Source organism: Panthera leo, chromosome B4 (genome assembly GCF_018350215.1).
Source record: "Panthera leo isolate Ple1 chromosome B4, P.leo_Ple1_pat1.1, whole genome shotgun sequence".
Lineage (NCBI taxonomy): Eukaryota > Metazoa > Chordata > Mammalia > Carnivora > Felidae > Panthera > Panthera leo.
The window spans coordinates 111031835-111054618 of record NC_056685.1 but is presented as its reverse complement, the minus strand read 5'-3'; the positions used below and the strand labels follow the sequence as shown (position 1 = coordinate 111054618).

General features: G+C 37.6%; 1 protein-coding gene and 1 pseudogene across 5 annotated transcripts in view; one reads left to right on the top strand and one right to left on the bottom strand.

The window, feature by feature from the left end:
* Positions 1-22784, top strand: part of POC1B (POC1 centriolar protein B) — a 95112-nt gene that overhangs the window by 54774 nt on the left and 17554 nt on the right. For 2 of the 5 annotated variants that reach the window (XM_042947332.1, XM_042947334.1), the window contains one exon: positions 1267-1347. The exons of 1 other annotated variant lie outside the window; for it this stretch is intronic. In XM_042947332.1, coding sequence (XP_042803266.1) covers positions 1267-1347 — 81 coding nt within the window. Of the gene's footprint in view, positions 1-936; positions 960-1266; positions 1349-22784 lie in introns of those variants that run through there. 2 more of the 5 variants (XR_006204986.1, XM_042947335.1) reach the window with 2 other exon arrangements.
* LOC122224897 lies at positions 18462-19645 on the bottom strand (annotated as a pseudogene).

The window sequence follows — 22784 nt, the reverse complement described above, 5'->3', positions numbered from 1 at the left end:
TCTCATTTTTGGAACCTAATAGATGTTCAGTGGTATTTCGCTTTAATCTGTGTTAATTACTAATGTTTCTGAAAATCTCTCAATATGCTGGTCAACTGTTAGGTTTTCTCTTCCATAATTTTTTCTTGGGATCACTGTCTTTCACATTAATTTGTAGATATGCAAGAAAAACCTACTTTTTCAGTTTCAGACATCATAATCTATCCTCCTTTTCCATGTTCTAATGGTTAACTTTGTGGTGTCCATTGTTAAAAGGAAATTTTTGGGTTTGATGTAATCAGATGTATGAGGTTTTTAAAAATTGGTTGTTTTATATATATATATATATATATATATATATATATATATTTATTTTTTAGAGAGAGAGAGAGAGAGAATGAGAGAGAATCTTAAGCAGGTTCCACACTCAGCATGGAGCCCGACGTGGGGCTCAATCCCACAACCCTGGGATCATGACCTGAGCCTAGACCAAGAGTCAGACACTCAACTGACTGAACCACCCAGGCTCCCCTAGTTAGGTCTTTTAAAATATATTTTACATTAGTTTTATTATTTTTCCCACACCAACCTTTGTGTGTTTATTCTGATGTATTTACATTTTTATGGTATCGTAAATGATATCTTTTTATTCTTTTTAAAAGTTGTTTAATGTCCAATGTGGGGCTTGAACTCACCACCCTGAGATCAAGAGTCACCTGATCTACTGACTGAGCAGCCGGGCACCCCATAAATTTACATTTTCTGACTGTGTGTTGAAGTACAGACGTGCACTTGATTGTGTGAATCAATTTTGGATCTTCCTAATGAGTCAGCAGTAGATTCTCTTGGAATTTTTCCATAGATAATTATATATGAATAACAATTTTATTTCTTTTGTTCCAATTCTTATATCTTAACACCTTTTATTTCCTTTTCTTGTTTTAATGAACTGGCTAGGACTTTTTTCTGCATCTTCTGAGGTGGGTCATTTTATTTTATTTTATTAAAAAAAATCCTTTTATAGGTAAATTATGTTGATTTTCCAATGTAAAATCAACTTTTTATTCCTGGGATTAATTCACCTGGTCATAGTGATCTTTTCTTATACATTGATAGACTTGATAGGCTGATATTGTACTTAAAATTTTTTGTATTCATGTTAGTGAATTTAGCAATGTATTTTAATTTTTAGAATATATTAGGAATACCCTCTAGGTTATTGCAAATAGCATTCCGTTTTTTATGGTAGAAAAAACTAATGTTAACTTTTCTTGTATATATACACAGATTAATCCAAAGCTTGAGGTAATCGATTTGCAGACTTCTTCTCCCCCTGTTATGGACATCCTTTCTTTTGATTCTACTACAGTAAGTTTTCTTTGACATTTAAGTGGCATATAATTATTTGGAGAATCCATTTTCCTTAAAAAGTGTGTGGGAGAGGGGATAAAAAATGGGCTAAATAGCCTAACATTTTAGCATTAAAAAAAACCTTGTACAAAAAGTCATATTTACAATATGTCTAAATCGCCACAAGGGGGAGCAGCACCAATTATCAGAAAAGGCTTTACTTTGATAACCTTGAGCTCAGTCTAATCGCTACTCATTGTCTCATTTCCTATTAGGGTGCTATCCAGGTGATATTTCACTGTGTTGTCACAGAACAGATTTTCTTCTCTGTTAATTGCCTTTCAGAGATGCTAAACTCACTTCCTAGTTTTCTCCATAGAAGCTATAAGTAAAGCAGCCATTTCCCTTTGTCCCTATTAGTGGATAATCCCTATGGTGGATTATCCAGAGATTAAGTATTTTTGGTATTTGCAATTTTGTTTATAAAAACTACATACATATAATTTATTTGCGCAGTGTAAAGTCAAAGATTCAGACTCCAGTTGGAGTCTGTTAGCCTTTGCAAGGCTAATCATCGTTGCCATCAACTCCTGCTAGTCAATGCACAACTAGTCCTAAGAATGAATGGGAGGCATTGCATGCATGGTCTTTGGTGACACTACTCGGATGGTGTCAGTATAGTTAAATATTCTGGAGAGATTATTAATGTGTGGCCAAGAAAGGAAATAAACCAAAACACTTGACATTATGACATTGTACACTTTCCAGCATATGTCAAGAATAGTATTTTTTGTAGAGGAATCCTGCAGAAGGACTAGTCCATCCTGAATCTGTCCTGTACCAGAAAGAACTGTACTTATTAAAGTATTAAAGGGTTCTTTCAGTGTTAATCCCAGGGAGAGAATACTCATAGATCACTCATGGGAAGTTCCACCCACAAGAAATCAGCCTGGGGGCTTGGGAGGAGGGCAAGTAACCAAGGGGATGATTGTCAGAGGGAAGGAAGTCCAGTAATCAGTGGTGACACCTAGAACCTCAAGCAGGCCTGTGGTCTTGTCTCTTACAGTATTCATGTTTATAAAATATCCCTCCTAGCATTTCTGCATTAGTAGCTTACTTATGACATTAAAAATTAACTAGACATCCAATTCTTGCCATATTGATTGGTGACTTGTAATAGTGCTCAATACATTCATGTTTGTTCAATGAATTACTCAAAAGGAATGCTGTTGAAACTTATAAATTCTAATGGGTTGGGGTTTTGCCTCTGTAGTAAAAGGAGCAAAAAAGTTAGGTGGTTTCTGAGATTTGAGGCCTTCTTATGAGGTTATCAGTCTATAAAGTTGGGCATGCCTGACCTAGAAAATATCACAGATCATCCAAAATCTTTGGCCTACACTCTCCCTGCCAGTACCCTTCAAGCTTTGCAAGGTCTCATGACATGAATGATGCAGATGTTTTTGAGAGTATGCTATGGAAGTGGCATAATTGCCACCGAGCAAGTGATAGCAGGGTGTCTGTCCCTGGATGGTAATCCGAGGGTGCCCAAGTCAACTAGTCCATGTTATAGGACCCTAACTCAGGGACTATGATGTATGTGGGACTTTGAGAGGACAATTTTGTATGATAAATGCACAAGTTTGCAGCTATGCTACAAAACTAATAAGATTAAGAGTACAATTATTGTCCACATAAGGGATAATATTAGGTGGGATTATATGAAATTGCCATTCTGTAGGCAAAAATGGTCTAATGTCAGTGATTTCCCCATGGCTCAACCCAACATATAAACATTACAAAGAAGACTGTACTGTTACTTTGAGTTGTGTGCTTGATGCTTCATACAAATAAAACAAAACATAGGAAAACAAAAACATATTTGCCCTAAATTGGTTTAGCATTAGGTTAATGAAATCCCCTCTAAGTAGATTCTTTTACAATCTGGAAGATAGCTGTTTGCCCCCAGGTAAGGTGTAAAGACTCCTGATGTTACTTATTTTACTAGGACATTCTGTAAAGACAAAACTAGATGCTCATAAAGCATCTTTTTATAAAGATTATCTTTAACGCTTTTTCCTTTAAATTGTCAAGGTATATATCTTTCTTTTAGCTCACTGTTAGATAATTGGTTAGAAAACTATGGTGAGGGGCGCCTGGGTGGCTCAGTTGGTTAAGCATCTGACTGGCTCAGGTCATGATCTCGTAGTTCATGCGTTCAAGCCCCGCCTCGGGCACTGCTGACAGTTCAGAGCCTGGAGCCTGCTTCAGATCCTGTCTCTCCCTCTATCTGTGTCTCTCTCCCACTTGTGCGCTCGCTCTCTCTCTCTCTCTCTCTCTCAAAACTAAAATAAACATTAAAAACATTAAAAAAAGAAAAGAAAACTATGGTGAAATCTCTTTAAATGTTCATGTTCCATTAATCTACTGGCGAGTCTTAATCTGTAGTCCCCTCTGTACTTCGGCTGCTTTTCTGTTCCTTCTGCACAACAAATCAGGCATAGTTGTAGAGGATATTTGTGTCTACTGTGGCATGAAGCACCGCTGCGCTGAGTATTCGTGATGTGAACTTTGCATGTCATTGTAATTTTAAAACCCAGAGAAATATTAGAAGCCAAAACACATAGTGTTTACAGGTGGTTTGGGGTTTTGTTATTGTGATCACTCTTGTTTGGGGTATTTATTCGTTTGGTTTTTGTAGAAGACTGGAAGAAATTTTCAAGATAAGGCATAAAAAAGATTACTCTTGAAACCTTAATTTGTCAAATTTCCTAGTAGGATGCGAGCAGATTTGTTATGGTATAGGGAACAGTTGGCTTCTGTTGCTTCTTTGACCTGATTTACTGTTACATTCAGGATGATTTCTAGATCTGAGAATACTGATATCTGGGCTCTGGTGCTTTCTTACTACAGAGAAGAAATTGTGGCATACAGTGTAACAGTTGGTAGCTCTGTGACTTGCACTTGTGCCTCTAATGCCAGGCAGGAAATCTGATACAATATTTCAGCATCAAAATAAGCTGTTACCAATCTGCATTTTTTAAAGCTTAATTGTTTAAATAAAAAAAAAAAAAGAAGAAGAAGAAGAAAGAGGGGGGTGGTTGTAAAGGGTTGTACTGGCTCTCATATAGATATAGTTTTAAAATGTTGATCTCACATTCCTGAATCTTTATTCTCATTACATTGTTACTTATTATATACTGATTTTCTAAGGGTTTTGCAAGATTCCATTGAGTCTTTTAATGTTTTCATTTATTTAGTTAGAACCAGACCAAGATTTTATCATCAAAGTTGTACAACAGCATTTAGCATTGGCATTGACATGTGATATGGGATGTTCTAGACCCTTCCCCATCGTCACTCCTTCCCTGCAAAAGGCAGGCAAGATAGGAATTTCTCTTCTGAATCCTAATGTAAAGTCTTTTTTAAAAAAACAATACTGATTATAAAAAAAATTGTTTTAAATACTCTAGAGTTATTAAAATATTTTAGGTAAACTATATTCCTAAGGTTTGATGTGTTGATTTTACTATTATTTGTCCTACAAATGAACAAAATGAAATTGATAATCTTGTACACGTTCTTCTGATTGTCGAAACACTGGACTCTCTCCTGAGAATCAAAGTGATTCTCCTCTTCATTCTGGCCACTGTGTAGAAGATGAACGTAATGTGGATGTCTTTCCTTAGAATTGGGGACAATATTTCAGGTCAAATTAATCTTTATAATACATGGAGAATTTGTGATTGTATTGTAGGAAAAAAAAAACACAAGGGTTTTGGTGCTCCAGCAGTCAAGATATTTAAAATTGTAGTGCATGAAAGCATTACATGAGATGCTCAGTGGCCTGTCAAGCTGCCTACCTGACTTCAAGAAACTTACAACCTAGCCCAATAGAAATAAGAGTTTAAGAAACAAGTGGCAATTTCAGTATACTAGATGAAAAGTATGTATGATTGCCATAAGAGATTATGATGGAAGTATTCTGAAAAGATCACTAATGGGCTGGAGAAAACTAGAGGACTCCTCTAGAAGGAAACTTTTGACCAATTCTTGACCTAACCAGAGTTGGATAGGATTTTGATAGGGACATTCCAATTGGGGAAAGCAAGTTGTAAGTAGACACCTCAGAAATAGTTGAAAATACGTACCACGGTAATAGAAGTACATCAGTCTAGCTTGGGATCTTTAAGTTGCTTGACTCACCGGGTAGCCCCTGCAGTGAAAGGCCAGGGATGTGCCTGCTTGCAGCACACGTGTGTCTCAGCCTGCACTTAGTGACTGTTCTGTGCCATTCACTGTTCTTGACTTTAGAAAAAGCGAACAATAATACCTGCCCAGAGAAACCGGCTTTCAACATTCTAGTGGGGAAGACGGGGAGTTCACAGGTTAAAAAACAGACTGTATAGCATAATAGAGCCCAGCGCATATAGGCTCAAAACATGCAAAGGTGTAGAAAGCACTAAAGGCAGACAGGACTAAGGGTGCGTTTTAGGTAGTATGTTCAGGACAAGGGTCATGCGAGAGGTGACGTGAGGAATGAAGGGAACATGCCACACGGGTACCTGGGAAGGCACTCGAGGCAAGTGGGAGCAGTGCTGGAAGCTCCAGTTGAGAGTGAGGTGGGCGCCTCCAGAGGCTTTCCTTCGGAGTTGTGTGACTTAGGTTTTAATGTGTTCACCGCGGCCACCGCCTTGTGGAGAATCGCCCTGGGGATGGGGGTGGGGAGGAACAAGAAGACTTGCTGGTTAGGAAGCTAATGAATAGTCAGCAGAGAGGCCTCCCTTGACCCACGGTGGTAGCAGACGAGGTGGTGATAAGTGATCCATTCTGGGTGTATTTTAAAGGCAGAGCCAAGAGGATTTCCTGACAGGTTTGATGTCAGCTGTGCGATTCCCTGTCTCCTTTCCCCAGGGACAGTAAGGTGTACCCTTGAGGAACCTCAGGGCAGCTGAGATTATCTCCTGGCTCTGCATCATTCTGCCAGAGGGGTTGCTGAGGGAAAAAGAATTGTGGTTTTACTACATCCTTTTTTAGGATCAGGAAAGTGATCAGTTGAATCAGTGCAAGAGATCCTCTGCTATTGCTGTGACTTCAGGAAGTGAGCGCAATGGTAAAAAACACACGACTCCTTCCTAGATGTCATTTAGGTTTGTATTTTTCAGCAAAGTGCACTGGTTTCCCCGTTGGAAAGATTTGTGCTTCAGCATATTTTTAGAAACAAAAATGCTACCCACTTTCATGGAGATAGTCATACAGTATATGCTCTCTGAAAAATATTAATGCATTGACAAAATATATGGACATACAAAGAGTAAACTTGCAGATACAGAGAGGATATTTCCACGGATGTTGTGGCAACAGTTTGTCCTGGTTACTAGACAACATTGCATAACTAGTTCAGAGTGATTCCAGTTCCTAACTGCTTATGTAAGCAAAGATTTGGAAAGACTTACTTGAAAGAACACAGTGCATGCAAACCTAAATGTCTCAAAACTAAAATTTATCACTTTGAAAGTGTAAAATGGTAATATGCAATTTATTGTCCCCAGATTCCCCATTTACTTTTCCAGGGAAATCCGTAAAAATCAGGTTGCACAAGCCTCCCGCTTTCACTACTTTTCTGTACCCTAACATTGCTGATTTTACGTATAAACCGCCTCTAAATTTGGAGGTAGGTGAGATTCTTTTTTAAGTTTTTAAACTTTGCAATATTTTTATAAGGTGGCTTTTGATTTGCAAGTTTAGCATAGGATTTCTGAAACTAGGTGTGTTGTTTGTAATTTTGTTGCTGCTTACTAAGCTTTAGAAAAACAGTTTAATGTTATCCTTGGGCATTGGTTTAGTGGCCCTGGGGTATCTTTCTCCTGGCCCTTGCTCTAAGCATTTGAAAGGAAATGAACATACGTGTTTGTAGAATCTGTATTCGGGTTCACTAGCTGGTACCTTTTACAGTTTTCCTTCTTTTAGTAAAAGACTTTTAGTCTTCATTTTCGACAATAGTGAACATGTCAAGTAGGATACAGTAATTTTTTTTTTCTTTTAATCTGGTAACTCAAAAAGTTAAATGTAACTCTAAGATGCTTAATAGAACCAAAAGAATTCTTAGCAGGGTTGAGAAAAAAATTTTTTTTAAATTTTTTTTAGTGTTTTTATTTATTTTTGAAGGAGAGAGAGAGACAGAGCATGAGTGGGGGAAGGGCAGAGAGAGAGGGAGACACAGAATCCGAAGCAGGCTCCAGGATCCAAGCTGTCAGCACAGAGCCCAACATGGGGCTTGAACTCACAAACTGTGAGATCATGACCTGAGCCCAAGCCGGACACCCAACCGACTGAGCCACCCAGGCGCCCTGAGAAATAATTTTAAAACATTGCCCTTTGAAATTGTAAGAAATGAAGTAATTGCGAAAGACATTTTACAAATAAGACATACATGATAATCAACAGAGGTAATGAAGAAAATGTTTTCACAGATCCTTTACCATTTAAAAGAAAAGACCACTTTTTTTTTTGTTCCAGATACAAGTTATTTTAGAGATAGGAGCGAAAATATTAGAGATGGAAAGAGACTATTTTCAATTAGCCGTATCTTTGCTTTTGAAGTATATCATGACCCATATGTTATAAAAACTACCAACAGTTGTGAATGTGATAGTTGACCTTTAAAAAATGTGTTTTTTGATTAAAAAAAAAAAAAGGATCCAACTAAAACTTTTTAGTCTGTTAAAGGAACATGACTTTTTTCTTTTTTAGAAGACACAGATCTCATCATCTGTAAAATTTACTAAGATAGTACAACTATAAAAAGAGATTAATAGTGTGGGTCAGAAGCTTTCTTTTTCTTTCAAATAAAATGTAGTTTTTAATAAAAATCATAATGGCCATAAGTCCCAACTGTTTGATTTAGCTATACTGAAAAATATACTAATTTGAGCTTCATTCCCAATTTCCAGGTCACAAGGAAAGAAAGCTTACATTAATGAGGGTTTCCTTTTACCAAAAACTGTTATTCTAATTAAATTTCAACAAAAATGATTTAGGACTTAAACTCTTCTCTGTGAAATGTAAAAACAAACAAACAAAAATAAAGAGACTCTATCCAAAAAGATTGTATAAAATACGTTACTTAGGAGTTCAACAGAGTACTTTTTAGAATTTCCTTCAGAATATTAGCACATTTCTAGGAACTGGAGGTGTGAAGTTCCAGGTATTATTTCTGCCTTCCAAATTCCTGAGCTGCTGTCTCTCTCCTCCTCCTCCTCCTCCTCCTCCTCCTCCTCCTCCTCCTCCTCCTCCTCCTCCTCCTCCTTCTTCTTTCAAATATAATTTATTGTCAAGTTGACTAACATACAGTGTGTATAGTGTGCTCTTGGTTTTGGGGGTAGATCCCATGACACCCAGTCAGTCAGAAATTCTGTCTTTGTAAGCTATGACTCCTAACTGCTGCAGGACTACGCTCGGTCCGAGTCTAGGGCTCTAAGCCGCACCCCCAGTTCCCACAGCTGAGACTGAGGCATGCTGAAAATGCCCAACAGCTCTCTCTGCCCACACATCCAGTAACAACTGGTTCCTTCCTCTTCCTGTGGAAGAGCAACATCCTCTGAGATGAGAAGAAATGCACCCTGAGGAATGCAAGAACAGCAGTGAGCTTTTCACACAGGAAATTACTACAGTAGCACTCTGAAAAGTGCCCAGTCTCTTGGACAGTCAGCCCATGATGAGCTTCCTGCTGCTGACCCAGAGGATGATTTACTGTGGAGTAAATGCTACCTGTGGGTCTGTCAGAGTTTCGTGGAAAACCGTGAACTCCGCTTTCAGCGGTTCTGTACATCTCTACCTGTCTGGTTTTGAGTTGTTGGGTGCTGCAGACACAGTAAAGCCAGGTGGCTTTGTCCTTCTCTCTGTTTAGCCACTTGGCAGTTAACTGTTTGGCGGAAGTAGTCAGCAAGTCTGCTAATAAGAATTTTCGTCATTTCTTTGGACTTTATGAAACTAGGACTTGTAAAATATGTTAGGGCTTCAGAGAGATTAAAAACCCTTATAATCCAAGTGAACTGGTTACTAAGGCCCAGTGCTGGTCCTTGTCTGCTTCTTTCTGTGTCTTTCAATTTCCTTTCTTTTACTTTCTGAGGTAAGCATCAGTAGAAGGTCCCATACTGTGGGTATGTCATACATGCTCAAGCATAGGTAAAACTCTGTTGCTTTGAACCGACCCTGATCATTTGCATTTCAAATGGATTTTTACAACTGGAGAATGTTTTAGTATAATTTACCTTTAAAAAAAAAATAATTCCTCCAGCGTTTTCTCTTTCCTTTGCATGAGGTAATGATGGCTGCCATAAAGCCCGGTTTGTGTATTACATGTACATTTTAAATTGCCTTCTAAATTGCTACAGGATTTTGCTAGGTTTCAGTGTTTATGGTGGCAAAATTCTTTTACTTTTCATGTATTTGTTTGGATTATTTTACTAAAGCACATACAAGTTACTTGAGTATTAGTTAAATAAAAGCATAGTATATATCAGTAGATGGATTATTATTATTTTTTTTTTTTTTTAGTAGATGGATTATTATATAGCCATACCATATTTAACAGCAGCTAAATACAATGTGTGTGATTCTGGATTTGATCCTCGGTCAGTGGGAAAATTGCTATATAGGACATGATTAAGACAATTGGCAAAAATGTAATATGGGCTGAATATTAGATAATAGTATCAATGCTAAATTTCCATTTATGGAAATGGTCTAGTCCTTAGGAAATATCCACTACAGTAATTTAGATAAAAGAGGCATAGTGTCTATAGCTTCTCCCAAAAGATTCAGAAAAAAAAAAATTAAATAGATAATGATATACCAGATGTGGGAAAATGTCAACACATGAATCTAGATGGATATATGAGAGTCCCTTTCATTATTTTTGCAACTTTTCTGTATGTTTGAAACTATTTCAAAGTGAGAGTTAAAAATCACTTATATATCTTTATAGGGAAGTGTGATTTTTATTCTCAAAGTTTTTAAATATGAATTTTATTTATCTTTGTATTAAGTGAAAAAAGTATTATGAGCAATATGATTCTAATTTTGTCAAGGGAAACAAATATTTTTATCCATTTAGTGGAATTCTTAGCATCTTGTATGTATTTTATACTAACCTGGGCATCTGAAATTTACCCAAGGTCATCCAGTCAGCGTGTAACAAAACTGGATTTTGAACTCTATCTAGCTTTAGAGAGTGTGCTTTTAACCACTGTGTAGTGTGAATATGTATGTTGAAAAAAAAAAAAAGCAGTAACTTTTCCTAATTATACAAAGAATGAAAAGTAGTAAAAAAAAAATGAGAAAACACATGTACACCCTCACACAAAATACAAGAAACAGAAAATTACCAGGAGACAACTGTTGGTAACATGTAAAATATAGTCTCCCAGGAAAAGGTTGCTGCTGTTAGAAGCTCAGAGACTTGAAGAAGAGGCCCTGCCCTCCAAGCTCAGAGGACAGACCCAGCAGAGGCGGACCCAGACTTGTGAGGGGCACGGCCACCTGGCGCTCGTGCCTCGGTCAGGGTCAAGGCTGTTGTGGGAAGAGGCTGACTCAAGCAGCAATCAAACAGGGGGAAGAATCTCTCTCCTCTGACCTCTGGCCTCCTTTTGGCAAAGCCTACCAAGGAAGCCACTGGAAAGAGAAAGCTGTAGCTTGCAGAGGGGCCCAGTGTCAGCATCACAAAACAAAGTTTGAATGGTGGATTTGGAACCAAGAAGCACACTCTGTGCGAGGAGTTACTGAATCAAAGGAAAGGAACTTTAGGGGCTCCCGGGGCACTCTGTGGGTTAAGCCTCTGACTCTTGATTTCGGCTCAGGTCATGATCTCATGGTTCATGAGATCGGGCCACTCCTTGGGCTTTGTGCCCACAGCACAGGGCCTGCTTGGGAGTTTCTCTCTCTCCCTCTCTCTCCCTCTTCCTCTGCCCCTCCCCCGCTTTTTCTCTCTCTCAAAATAAATAAGTAAACATTAAAAAAAAGAAGGATAAGAACTTAAAAACAAACTGTAAGTCAAGTTCGCTCTAGAATGTGTATACAACTTTGGATTCCCACTAATAATATATGGGAGTGCCCATTTCCCATACCTTAAAACATATATATTAGGTGTTATATTTATTTAATTATTAATTGTTTAATTTTTAAAAAGTCTTTGTAATAGATGTTAATTTTTATTTTTTAACAACTTGTGAGCTTTTGAAAAATATTCATTTTTTACAAAAACTGGATATAGTTATAATATGTACAATGTGATGTTTTAATATATCAATCCATTGTAAAATGAGTACCACTGTCGAAATAATTAACCTATCTGTTGTCTCCCATGGTTACCATTTTGATGTGTGTGGTAAGAACCGTGACTTGTGAGCTTTGACTTCTTTTCATTTTTCTACTCATTTGTATTTCTTAGAATTGCCTATTTTGCCTATTTGTATGTTTTGGCCATTTTTCTATTGTTTTGTTCATTTTAAAATTGGTCATTTTATTTTTTTTAAGTTTATTTTATTTATTGAGAGTGGGAGAGAGAGAGAGAATGAGTAGGGGTCAGGGGAGAGAGGGAGGGAGAGAATCCCAAGGAGGCTCTGTGCTGTTAGCACAGAGCCCAGTTGCAGGGCTTGATCCCACAAACTGCAAAATCCTGACCTGAGCAGAAACCAAGAGTGGGATGCTTAACTGACAGAGCCACCCAGGTGCCCCAGATCCTTAGGTCATTTTAATTAATAAGGTTGACCCCCTTTGCTATCTACAGTATGTTTTCTTTGTTATTTCCCCTTGAATTCTCTTTCTGATTATTGATAGGTTTAGTTGCATTAACTTCTTGAAAAATATCATTAATTTAATTTTATGGTTTCTTTGGAGTTGATGCAGATGAAGTCCTTCCCTACTCCCCGAATATATCTCTAGCTACTCTTCTTAAGGTTTTATTTTTGACAATTAGATCTTAAATTCTAAATCCATTAATTTTGATCATAAGGTACAGATTTGTAGTTAACAAAGTTATCTTCCATTTATATTGTTGCTTTCCTTACTGATTTGTACTTTCTTAAAACTAAACTGTTATATACTTGTATCTGTTTGAGACTTTGTCTTCTGTCTTACTGATCTGTTTGTTCTCAATCTATTATCATACCTTTTTCATTATTGTTGCTTCAAGTATTTCTTCAAAATATAGTGCACAAGCTTTTCCTTCAAATGTTTCTTGGATATTCTGGCCTGTTATTTATCCATATGAACTTTAGAATTATTTTGTCAGTTCTCCAAAAACACCCTTTTAGAATGTTGATGGGTGTTGCATTCCATTTATAAAATAATTTGAAAAGGATTGCCAACGTTACCATCTTGTGTTTGCTCATCCAGGTATATAGTATTATAGACATACATAGTATTATAGACATTAGGAGCATTCTCCTTACGTGCCTGTGGTTTCCATAAAAACAGCCACCATTTTATGTACGACTAAACATTTTATCTCCTTCTTGAGAATGCACATAGACTCTCTCCACAAATTAGTGTTAAAGAGGTTAAAGTAACCAAAGTCACACCAACTATGAAGTGATGGAGGCAAGCTAGGGCCAAGATGGGACTAAATCCGGAGCTCAAACTCTGACCTCCTACACTCTACTTCTCCCCAAATACTTAAGCTACCCAGACCACATGACTTGTCACTTTGTATCGTAGTTTTAGCTTCCTTGTTATCAACATGGCTTATCCTGTAAATATGTTTTCACTGTCCTGTAATATAGTAGTCAAAAAAGCCTAGCGAGTATTTTTGGGGGGAGTGAAGGGGGACAAGTATTGAGGACCTCTGGTTGGGAGCATATGGAGAAATAGCCCTAGTGTCAATGCTTACAAATAATTGGTTGCAGAGCCTACTTTGGGATTTTATACATTACCTATTTCCACTTGCCTGAGTACTTAAATCTTCTGCATATACCAGACTTTAGCAAGCACACGCATCCTTAGCTTAGTATTAGAATCCTCACCAAAAAGAATTGTGTTTAAGACACACTGTCATTGATTATCCAGGAGGTGTGCCATATGGTGTGCTCATCATAGCTTATTCCAGCCTGATTGTGTGGATATAGCTTCCTGGTAAGAACAGTTGAGCTATCATATCTTTAAATCCCGTTTATAATAATATTATGGCTTTACCTCCTTGACAGGGCTTTGTTGTTAGCTTTCTTTTCCTGCTCCCCCCAGATCCACAACCTCATCCTATTAACTGATTTTCATTTTTATTTTGTTCATTGTTTTTTAAGAAAGGATACTCTTTGTGGCAGGAATTGTAAGTGTGTAAGTTTTCTTTGGTGGTGTTAATGCTATTGGTGTGTGCAGGTTTTATTTCCTTTGTAGAATAGATGATAACATCAGTTTCCATCAGATTTGGTTACATGTGATTTTTATTAAGTGAATCCTGTTTTCCACTGACTTTTATTTATTTATGTATTTTATTATATTTTCCCCCCACTGACTTATTTTTAAATGGAGCTAGGTTTTCTTGGTGAATATCCTTAGTTTGCTGGGCTAGAAATCTTGTGAGCAGTGCTCGAAAGTCTCCCCAAACTCAGAATATTTTATTTGTTTGTTTCTATTGATTTGAGGCACCTTTTCAACTATACACTTATTTGCAGAATCCCAGCCGTCTCCTCCAAACTTTCTTTGTCTCTTGCTGTTATTATTTCTTAGATCACAGAGTTCCAAAGGATCCAGTCCTTCCACGTTCTCTGCTCCTCAGACCCCCCTCGTATCTCCTCTTTGGGAGCCATTATGTAACAGAATTGTCTTACAGTGTCTTACCTTGTCCCCATAGGTGGGGACGTCTTGTGGTTCACTTGGACCACTTCTGTTTGAAGCTTCAGGTTCAGTAAAGTGGATCTGTGCCCTACTTTGTCCATTCTGTAAAATTATATTATGTAAAATGAATTCATTTTAAGTGACGTCTAGTATCAGGCAAATTACCATGCTGAGAAATGTTATTCCAAATTCTGAAATATGAACTTTAGGATAATAATTAATAACTTAATGAAATTTGGGGATGATAAATAATTACAATAATTTCTTATCTGAAACAGAATTGGAAATGCATTATTAATATAAAGTGAAGACAATTGTGTGCTTGGGAAAATCAATGGAAAATTTGAAAAAATTGACTAAGAAATGTACTCTCCCAGATTTGTACTTTTAGAAAATTCTGTGTACTTTCTGTATAATTCAGTACACAGTAAAATTACTGAAAAAAAAATCAAGATGTTAGTGCTATTTAAAAAGTTATGTTGTTCTTTTTTTAAGAAATCATTTATATGTGTGAGTATTCTGTGAATTATAAATGCATAAAACTATGGCTATTTACCGGGGCACCTGGGTGGCTCAGTCGGTTGAGCATCTGACTCTTGGTTTCAGCTCAGGTCATCATCTTCTAGCTTCATGGGTTCGAGCCCTGCATTGGGCTCTGCACTGGCAGTACAGAGCCTGCTTGGGATTCTCTCTCTCTCTCTCTTTCTCTGTCCCTCCCCCACTCACAATGGCTCTGTCTCTCTCAAAATAAACAAACAAAAATAAATAAATAAAATCCACTTAAAGAAAAAAAAGCTATGGCTATTTACATTTTGGGCATGAATATATCAGAGGGCCACAGCCTTTACTCCCACCTCTGGGAAAAACAGTCACTTTCTGGTATACAATTAAATGACACGAACAATCTCAATGCAAATAAGATTATCATTAAAGAAATACATCGCCATTTTTCAAATTGAGTATACTAATAGGTTTACTAAACAGAATTGAGAAAAAAAAATTAATTTCAAATAAATGATAAAATAAATTATCTCTTCTCTGAAGTATAGTTAAAACTCTGTATTTAGAGAGCAACAATTTTCTCTGAGATGTATTATTAACATTTTAATGAAGTGTTAACATCTTTTTATTTGTGCGACTGAGCTAGTACTATTTTAACTATTCGTTAGTCAACGGAAATGACATCCGTGGAGTTTGTATCTCAGACTATGTTTTGTTTATTTTTAGTTTTTGCTTTGGCACTTCCTCCAGGCAGTTCTCTCGGCAACTGTGACGTTGGTCCTGCCTGTCGTGTGTCTTACGCAGTTAAGCTCTTCCATTCTTTCATGCAGATATTCTAGCTCTTGTATCTAGCCATTAATTTATATAATATTTCCAATAGCATTTTTAGTCAATTTTTTTTCCTAAACGCAAGAAGGATCGAGATTTTATGAGAATCTAGGCAATGAATTTTAAATGGAAAAAAAAAAATCAGAATGTACTAAAAGTTTTTGTCTTTTCCTCCTGCCTCTATCTCTGCTGGCGCCAAAATATTTCTCACACCAGGATGGGAGATTTGGATCTGGCCATGATAAGTAGAATTTGCTTTTTTTGACTCTGTTTCTTGTATACCTGGCACAAGAGCATCTGGAGTACTGGTCGACTGTACATGGAAACTGTGGCCAAAACCACACTCGTTATGATGAATAAAAAGGCCAGTACATATGGAACCATTTACTCTTTGGCCATAGGTCAGCAGGCCCCAATTGAGTGACCTTTGGGAAGGAAGAGAAGATTGCTCAAAGAACTAAGCACAGATGAGTTGGATTTCTGCAGGACTCGAGCTCAGGGTGGTGAGCCTTGTGTTAGTGTCATGAAGGGAAGTGATTTGGCCTATGAGGAGTGGGCTCAATAAGCATCGTTCATTCATTTCTCAAAAATGAATGTTCCAGGTCCTAGTGGAAGCAGGAGTCTGGGGAGAAGGATGCATGTAGGTTATAATGGTAAGCAACAGCTCTCATGGGGAATTACATGGTACAGTCAGAGTATGAATTGGGGGCATTTGACTACATCAAGTGTGGGGGGTAAGGTGGAATCACAGAACATTCCCCTGCAAAGACATTTGACTTGTCTTCCTATTCAAAATGTCGTCCACGCGTGGTTTGCTTGAGCATCACCTGGAACCTTCTTAGAAATGCAGATTCTCCAGTCCTATCCTAGACCTGCTGAGTTAGACTCTGCATTTTAATAAGATTTACATTGAAATATGGGAAACACTGATCTGAAGCTTTAGCTGAAGTTGAGATGAGAGGGTTAGAAGTACTGGAGGGTCCTAGACAGAGGGAACTGTGTGTGTAGAGACTGGGTCGCAGGGGAGCTGATATGCCTGAGGGACTGAAAAGAAGGCTGGAGCCCAGGGACGCATGGGAACATGTAGTATCCTGGCGGCCAAGAGAGGAGTGTTTCAAGGAAATGGTAATATCAACATAGCTGAAAGCCAAGAGAAGGACTGGAAAATGTTTGATGAGTTTAGCAGAGATTTGGAGGGCTTTTTTGATGGAGTAATACAGGAGGAAGCCAGTGTGAAGTGAGTTGAACAGTGACTACAAGGGGAAGGGTGAGCAAAAGAGACAGCTAGAATAGATTATTCTTTCCTTTTTATTCAATACATTTGCTGAGCATTGTTATATACCAAGCAGTGAGAATGTACAGATGAAAGACTAAGTCCAAAAATAGTGATATATGCCTAAGTTGCTATGGGAGTGCATGAGCAGAGTGGCTAAATAAGGAATGTGTGTGTGTATGTGTGTGTGCGCACAAGCACACATATGTATGTGCAGACTAGAAAATTAGGATTGGGGACAGAAACTTTAATCAGAAATAACCTCCAAAACAGGGCTGATACTTGAGCAGATTCTTTAAGAATTTTTCTGATACAGGGAGCAAGGACAGAGCTCAGTTTCTACATAGACCAGAAGGCTTGAGAGGGGATGGTGAATTCAGAAAACTGTGGACATTACTGGTTGGCTGGATCGTGAATGACCTTGAATACCATTTGAAGCTTTTTGAATTCACCCTAAGAATCTTTGGAGGACCAGTGAAGGATTTTAAGCAGGAGAGTGATGAGCAAATCTGAATTTCAGAATACTCTGAAAATGTGTTAAGGGAGGGAGAAGAGGGAGGTGAGACTGGGGGCATAGAAAATTAGGGGGCAGTTGCAGTGGTAATCCAGATACAAAGTGAGGAGTTCTTGGTCTAGACCAGTAACATAGGGAATGAAGAAGAGGTGGCTGATCTTAAATTTGGAGCCGCTGGCTAAATAATGGCATGTTTACCAAGTTAGGAAATAGACATCGGTTGGGTATGGAGCATCCAGTCCAGATATAGATTTGAGAATCTTTAATTGATTGATCAAGCCATAAGGTCGCACAGGGCGATCCCTAAACTTCACTCTGTAGTAAATACTGTAGTGATTATGATGAACAGATGACCAGCGTTAATCTTACCCCATTCCTCCAGAGGGATCATTAGCAGACTGTTCTCTTTGAGAGATACTGGTTATCTGATACATACTGTGACTAAAACATGGAACAGATAAAACTGGTCATGTTTGACGGCTGTAAGTATTGGACCTGCTTTAGTGGTGGCACAGCTTCCTCTTTAAGAACTTCCTGCCTCTTCGTGTGTGTGCGTGTGGGAGTGCACGTCCGCACACAGATTATCCTGGTTGCTAACCACTCTTTTTACACAGAGAATCTGGTTTATGTTCTCTTTGACTCGTGGCACCTGTGAAAAGTATGTTTGAATTTTATGATAGTATTTGTTTTTTCCAGGAGGATATTAAGTCGTTTATTAATTGTGCATGATAATGGATGATACATAAATTTCAGTCCCATCTATACTTTTATCTGATACCATAATTCAATTTGGATATATTGCATAGGATGTGCCAACAATCATATTAATCACCAAATAAACTCTGTGACTGTCCTTGGGTGACCCTTTCACCATGAACTCCAGGTCACAACACATTAACTGTCAGTTCAACTACCACAAAGTTTTTGGAGACTGTGGCTTCCATGTCCAGGCACATCGCAAATAAATCTCAAATGGAACCTGGTATCACTCTGAAGGAATTCTAACTTTACATTATTGAGGTAGTTTACCAAGGTGGCTTCAGAGTAAGCTAACTTTACACACCCCTTTTTTAAAAAGACACATTGACTCAGTACCATGATCAGACTATTGCATTTAGCAATTTGCAGCATGGGTGCAAAAAAACAAAACAAAACAAAACAACAAAAACACCCTACATTAAAACCCTTTCTTGGAATGCCTTATATTGTCCACATGACAGACAGTAAAACAACCTGTATATAATTAATCACAAATAGTCTTCGACTTTTCTGCCCATACACATAAGTATTGTCTAAAACATTTCTCTGTAGCTGCTAGGCCCTGCTACCACTGTGCTTGGCTGAGTTCATAAATCTCTTGTAACCAGTAGCTTCCCTGTCACTTTTCTGGCTTTCCTCTCCTGCTAAGCTTGATTTCCTGGCAGTAATTAAAACCTTCTGCCACTGCCATAGCTACTGCTGCTGCTGGAACCACCATAGCCACCTTGGTTTCGTGGTTTGGCAAAGTATTGGCCTCCACCACCATAGTGGCCAGATCTTCTGCCTCCAAAATGTCCTCCTTCCCTGGGTCCAGAATTTAAAGATTGTTGTAGTTACCCAAACCACTGCAGCTCCTGCCACCCCTAAAATGACTTCCATCATTACCAAATGCAGTCTAGCCATCCCCTCTGCCGCCATAACCACTACCACTTTGATAGCCACCAAAGCCACCTGACCCATGGATATTCCCTCCATGACCAAAGTTTCATTCCCACCAAAACCACCTTCGCGACCACCACCGAAGTTTCCTGAACCACTTTGCCATCTTTGGCTGGATGAAGCAGTAGCCTTTTTTTGCTTAGATAGGGCTCTCCTTAGTTGTGGCCATTCACAGTGTGGTATTTTTGAATGACAGTCTTGTCTACGGAGTCATGGTCATGAAAGGCTACAAAAGCAAAGTCCCTCTTGTTGCCACTGTCTCTGTCAGTCATGATGTCAGTCATTTCAACTTTTTCATACTGTTCAAAATAATCTCTTAGGTGATATTCTTCAATGTCTTCTCTAATGCCACCAACAATCTTTTTCACAACTAAGTGGACACCAAGTCTTTGAGAATCTTCTCTTGAGAGAGCGCTCTTTGGTTCTGCAATTCTTCCATCCACTTTGTGTGGCCTTGCATTTGTGGCTGCATCTACCACGGTGGCATATGTGACAAACCCAGAGCATCTGCAGTGCTTGGTGTTTGGATCTCTCATTACCACACAGTCCGTGAGCGTTCCCCGTTGCTCAGAATGGCTCCTCAGACTCTCATCGGTTGTTTCAAAGTTCACATCTCCAATAAAGAACTTCCACAGCTGTTGGGACTCTTGGAGACTCTGACTTAGGCATGATTGGACAGGAGGGAGACCTTAATGCTTACTCAGCAGTGTCTAGGGGTAGAAAGTGAGTTTTGTCACAGTATTTGAAAGTTATTTCTCCTAAGCCATTTCCCCCCATGGTAATTAGTTAAAAAGAAAAAAAAAAATCTTTGTCTATAAATGCAGTCATTATTTTTATTGTATTTGGCTTCTGGATTTCTTCCACCAGCAAAATAAGAAAGGGGGAAACACCCACATCTTTCGACACACAAAAATGTAGCAAAGAAAAATATTGTATCTCTATCAAAGAGTACACTGTTATCATAGCATCTTATTTTCAGTTATTTATAATGAAATATTTGTTACTGATAGTCTACTCATAAGCTATTCTTCCTGGAGGTTTTATGCCATAATTTTCAACTACGTCCAGTTATATAATCTTCATCAAGGGGTTAAATATTTTAGATGAGATTCATACATTTAAATGTTTGATGTTAGATTGGCTTCCTGTATTAAAATCAGGAAACCATTTTTTATCCATTAAAATGAAGAGACCATATTTTTAAATAGGTGTTGTATCTTTGCCTACTAAATTTCTTTTAAAAATATTACATACATTTTTCAGGCAACTGCCTGACAATGGAAACCTTGTTTGTTTGTTTGTTTGTTTGTTTGTTTGTTTTCTTTTTAAAAATTACATCTGCAAATGTCTTAATATTTTATTTTGATTTGTCAAACAGTGATTTTAATTTTACATGTGTATGCAGCATATACTTACTCATTTACCATCAGATAGCATTTATTTACTATGGTTCATTCATTTATTTATTGAAATGCAACCAGCCCTTATATGGCTTATTATTTCATTTGAGAAACCAGACTTATAAAGAGGAGTATAAAAGAAATCCTTGGAGTATAATGGATAGAAAAATATCTTTAATTCAACAAATTTTATTAATTTATGTGACCCTTACACCTTATTCAGCGAAGTGTCACTGTGCAAAGAAAGGTAGCTATGGCTTCTGCCCTTCTAGAAGCTTGTAATTTAGATTGTATAAGATTTGAGACAGGACATAATAAGATAATACTGATGATGGTAGGTAAGTGAATACAAACTATATATTAAACTCTTCTGTATTATTTACTTATTTATTTATTATTTAAATGTTTATTTCTGAGAGAGAGACAAGAGCCTGAGCACGTGAGGGGCAGAGAGAGAGAGAGGGAGGCACAGAACCCAAAGCAGTCTCTGGGCTCTCAGCCTGACATGGGCCTCAAACCCACGAACTGCGGGATCATGACCTGAGCCGAAGTCGGACGCTTAACTAGCTGAGCCACCCAGGTGCCCCTGTATTAAACTCTTTACCTACATTTTCACAACAACCTTATGATGTAGTTCAATATTGTCTTCTTCATTTTATAAATGAGGAAACTAAGGCCTAGACAGGTCAAGTAATTTGTCCCATGTCATACGGTTAATACACAGAAGATACAGGGTTAACGGTCTGTGTGACTTGATGTCCCATTCACATGGCCACCATATTATAGCATAGAAAATTACATGATGTTACAAATAGCAGAAATGCAAGGAAAAATTGTTAATTGTCTTAAGAAGTAAAATTGAATTTTTATAGAGATTTAAATGAGGGGCAAATTTCATCTATTTGGGGAAGATAAGGAAAGACTTCACTATTTAGCAGATGCAAATTAAAGTCAACTAATACAATGTACACTGTGTATACTGAATTCTCATAGAAAGCTTTCACTCTCTGTTTTTTGAAAGGTTTAATGAATGATAAATAGACAGAAGAGTGGTTCTCATACCCAGCTGCGAATATATATAACTGTTATAATCACAGTTATTGTTAATTGTACTATAATATTCACATTATGCTACATGATGAATAGAACAATAAATAAATAAATACAATATTTGCTCTCTAAAAGATGTTCTGTAAAGCTTGCCAGTTTTCTGAATTGTAGCTTTGTTAAATGATTGGATAAATTCTTGTCTTAAAATTGCCTCTTCGTAGCATTAAAAAAACAAATACAGTAAGGGAGCTAAAGTCTTATTCAAGCGAGCAAAGCATGATTTACTTTGTGTGTACAATTGAAAAGAATTATCTCATGACTTTTAACACACAGCTCACTTCTTTTGAATCTGGCACTTGAAGAGTTTTGAGCAACAGAGAATAGAGCCTGTGAGAAGGAAACGGCATTATTTATCTCTGAGAATAAGCAAGCTCAGGAAATAATTTTTCAGAAACATTTTCCAAATAATGCCCCTGATTCTAGGATAGCTTTATGTTTCACAAAAATACTGAGGATGGTTATTTGAGGATATACTTTGACTTGATCTGGTTGGCTTTCTGTGTACAGATCTTTCTCGACTTCCCAACACTGTTACATCCTGATAAACTGCATTTAATACACCTAACCTGCCGAACATCATAGCTCAGCCTTGCCTATCTTAATTGTGCTAACTCCACATTAGCCTGCGGTTGGGCAAAATCATCTAACACAAAGCCTATTTTATAATGAGTTGTTGAATATCTTATGTAAGTTATTGAATATTGTACTGAAAATGAAAAACAGAATGGTTGAAAGTGTATCAGGTGTTTACCGTTGACATTGTGTGACTGACTGGGGGCTGTGGCTCATTGCCCTTGCCCAGAATCACCAGTGAGCATCATACCCCATGTATGTTGATAGCCCAGGAAAAGATCAAAATTTAAAATTTGAATTGTGATTCTACTGAATGCGTATTGCTTGTACACCATCATAAATTTGAAAAATTGTAATTTGAAACATCATCGTAAATTGGGCACTGTCTGAATAACTATTATGATACTAACATGGTAGTGATATATTTGCTTTTGAGGCACATATGTTAAGATTGAAATGATACAGAGAATACAGATTAACATGAAATTAATAAAACATTACATGGCATTTTTGGAATGTCATGTTTGTAGATAGGGTGGCTCAATGTCATTACGACGTTAATTCTCCCGAATAAATCTACAAATTCAAGGCAATTCTAGTAAACCTCCCAGTAAGATTTTTTTTTAAAGATTTATTTATTTTTGAGAGAAAGCGCAAACTGGGAAGGGGTGGTAGAGGGTACAGAAGATCCAAGGCAGGCAGGCTCTGTGCTGACAACAGTGAGCCC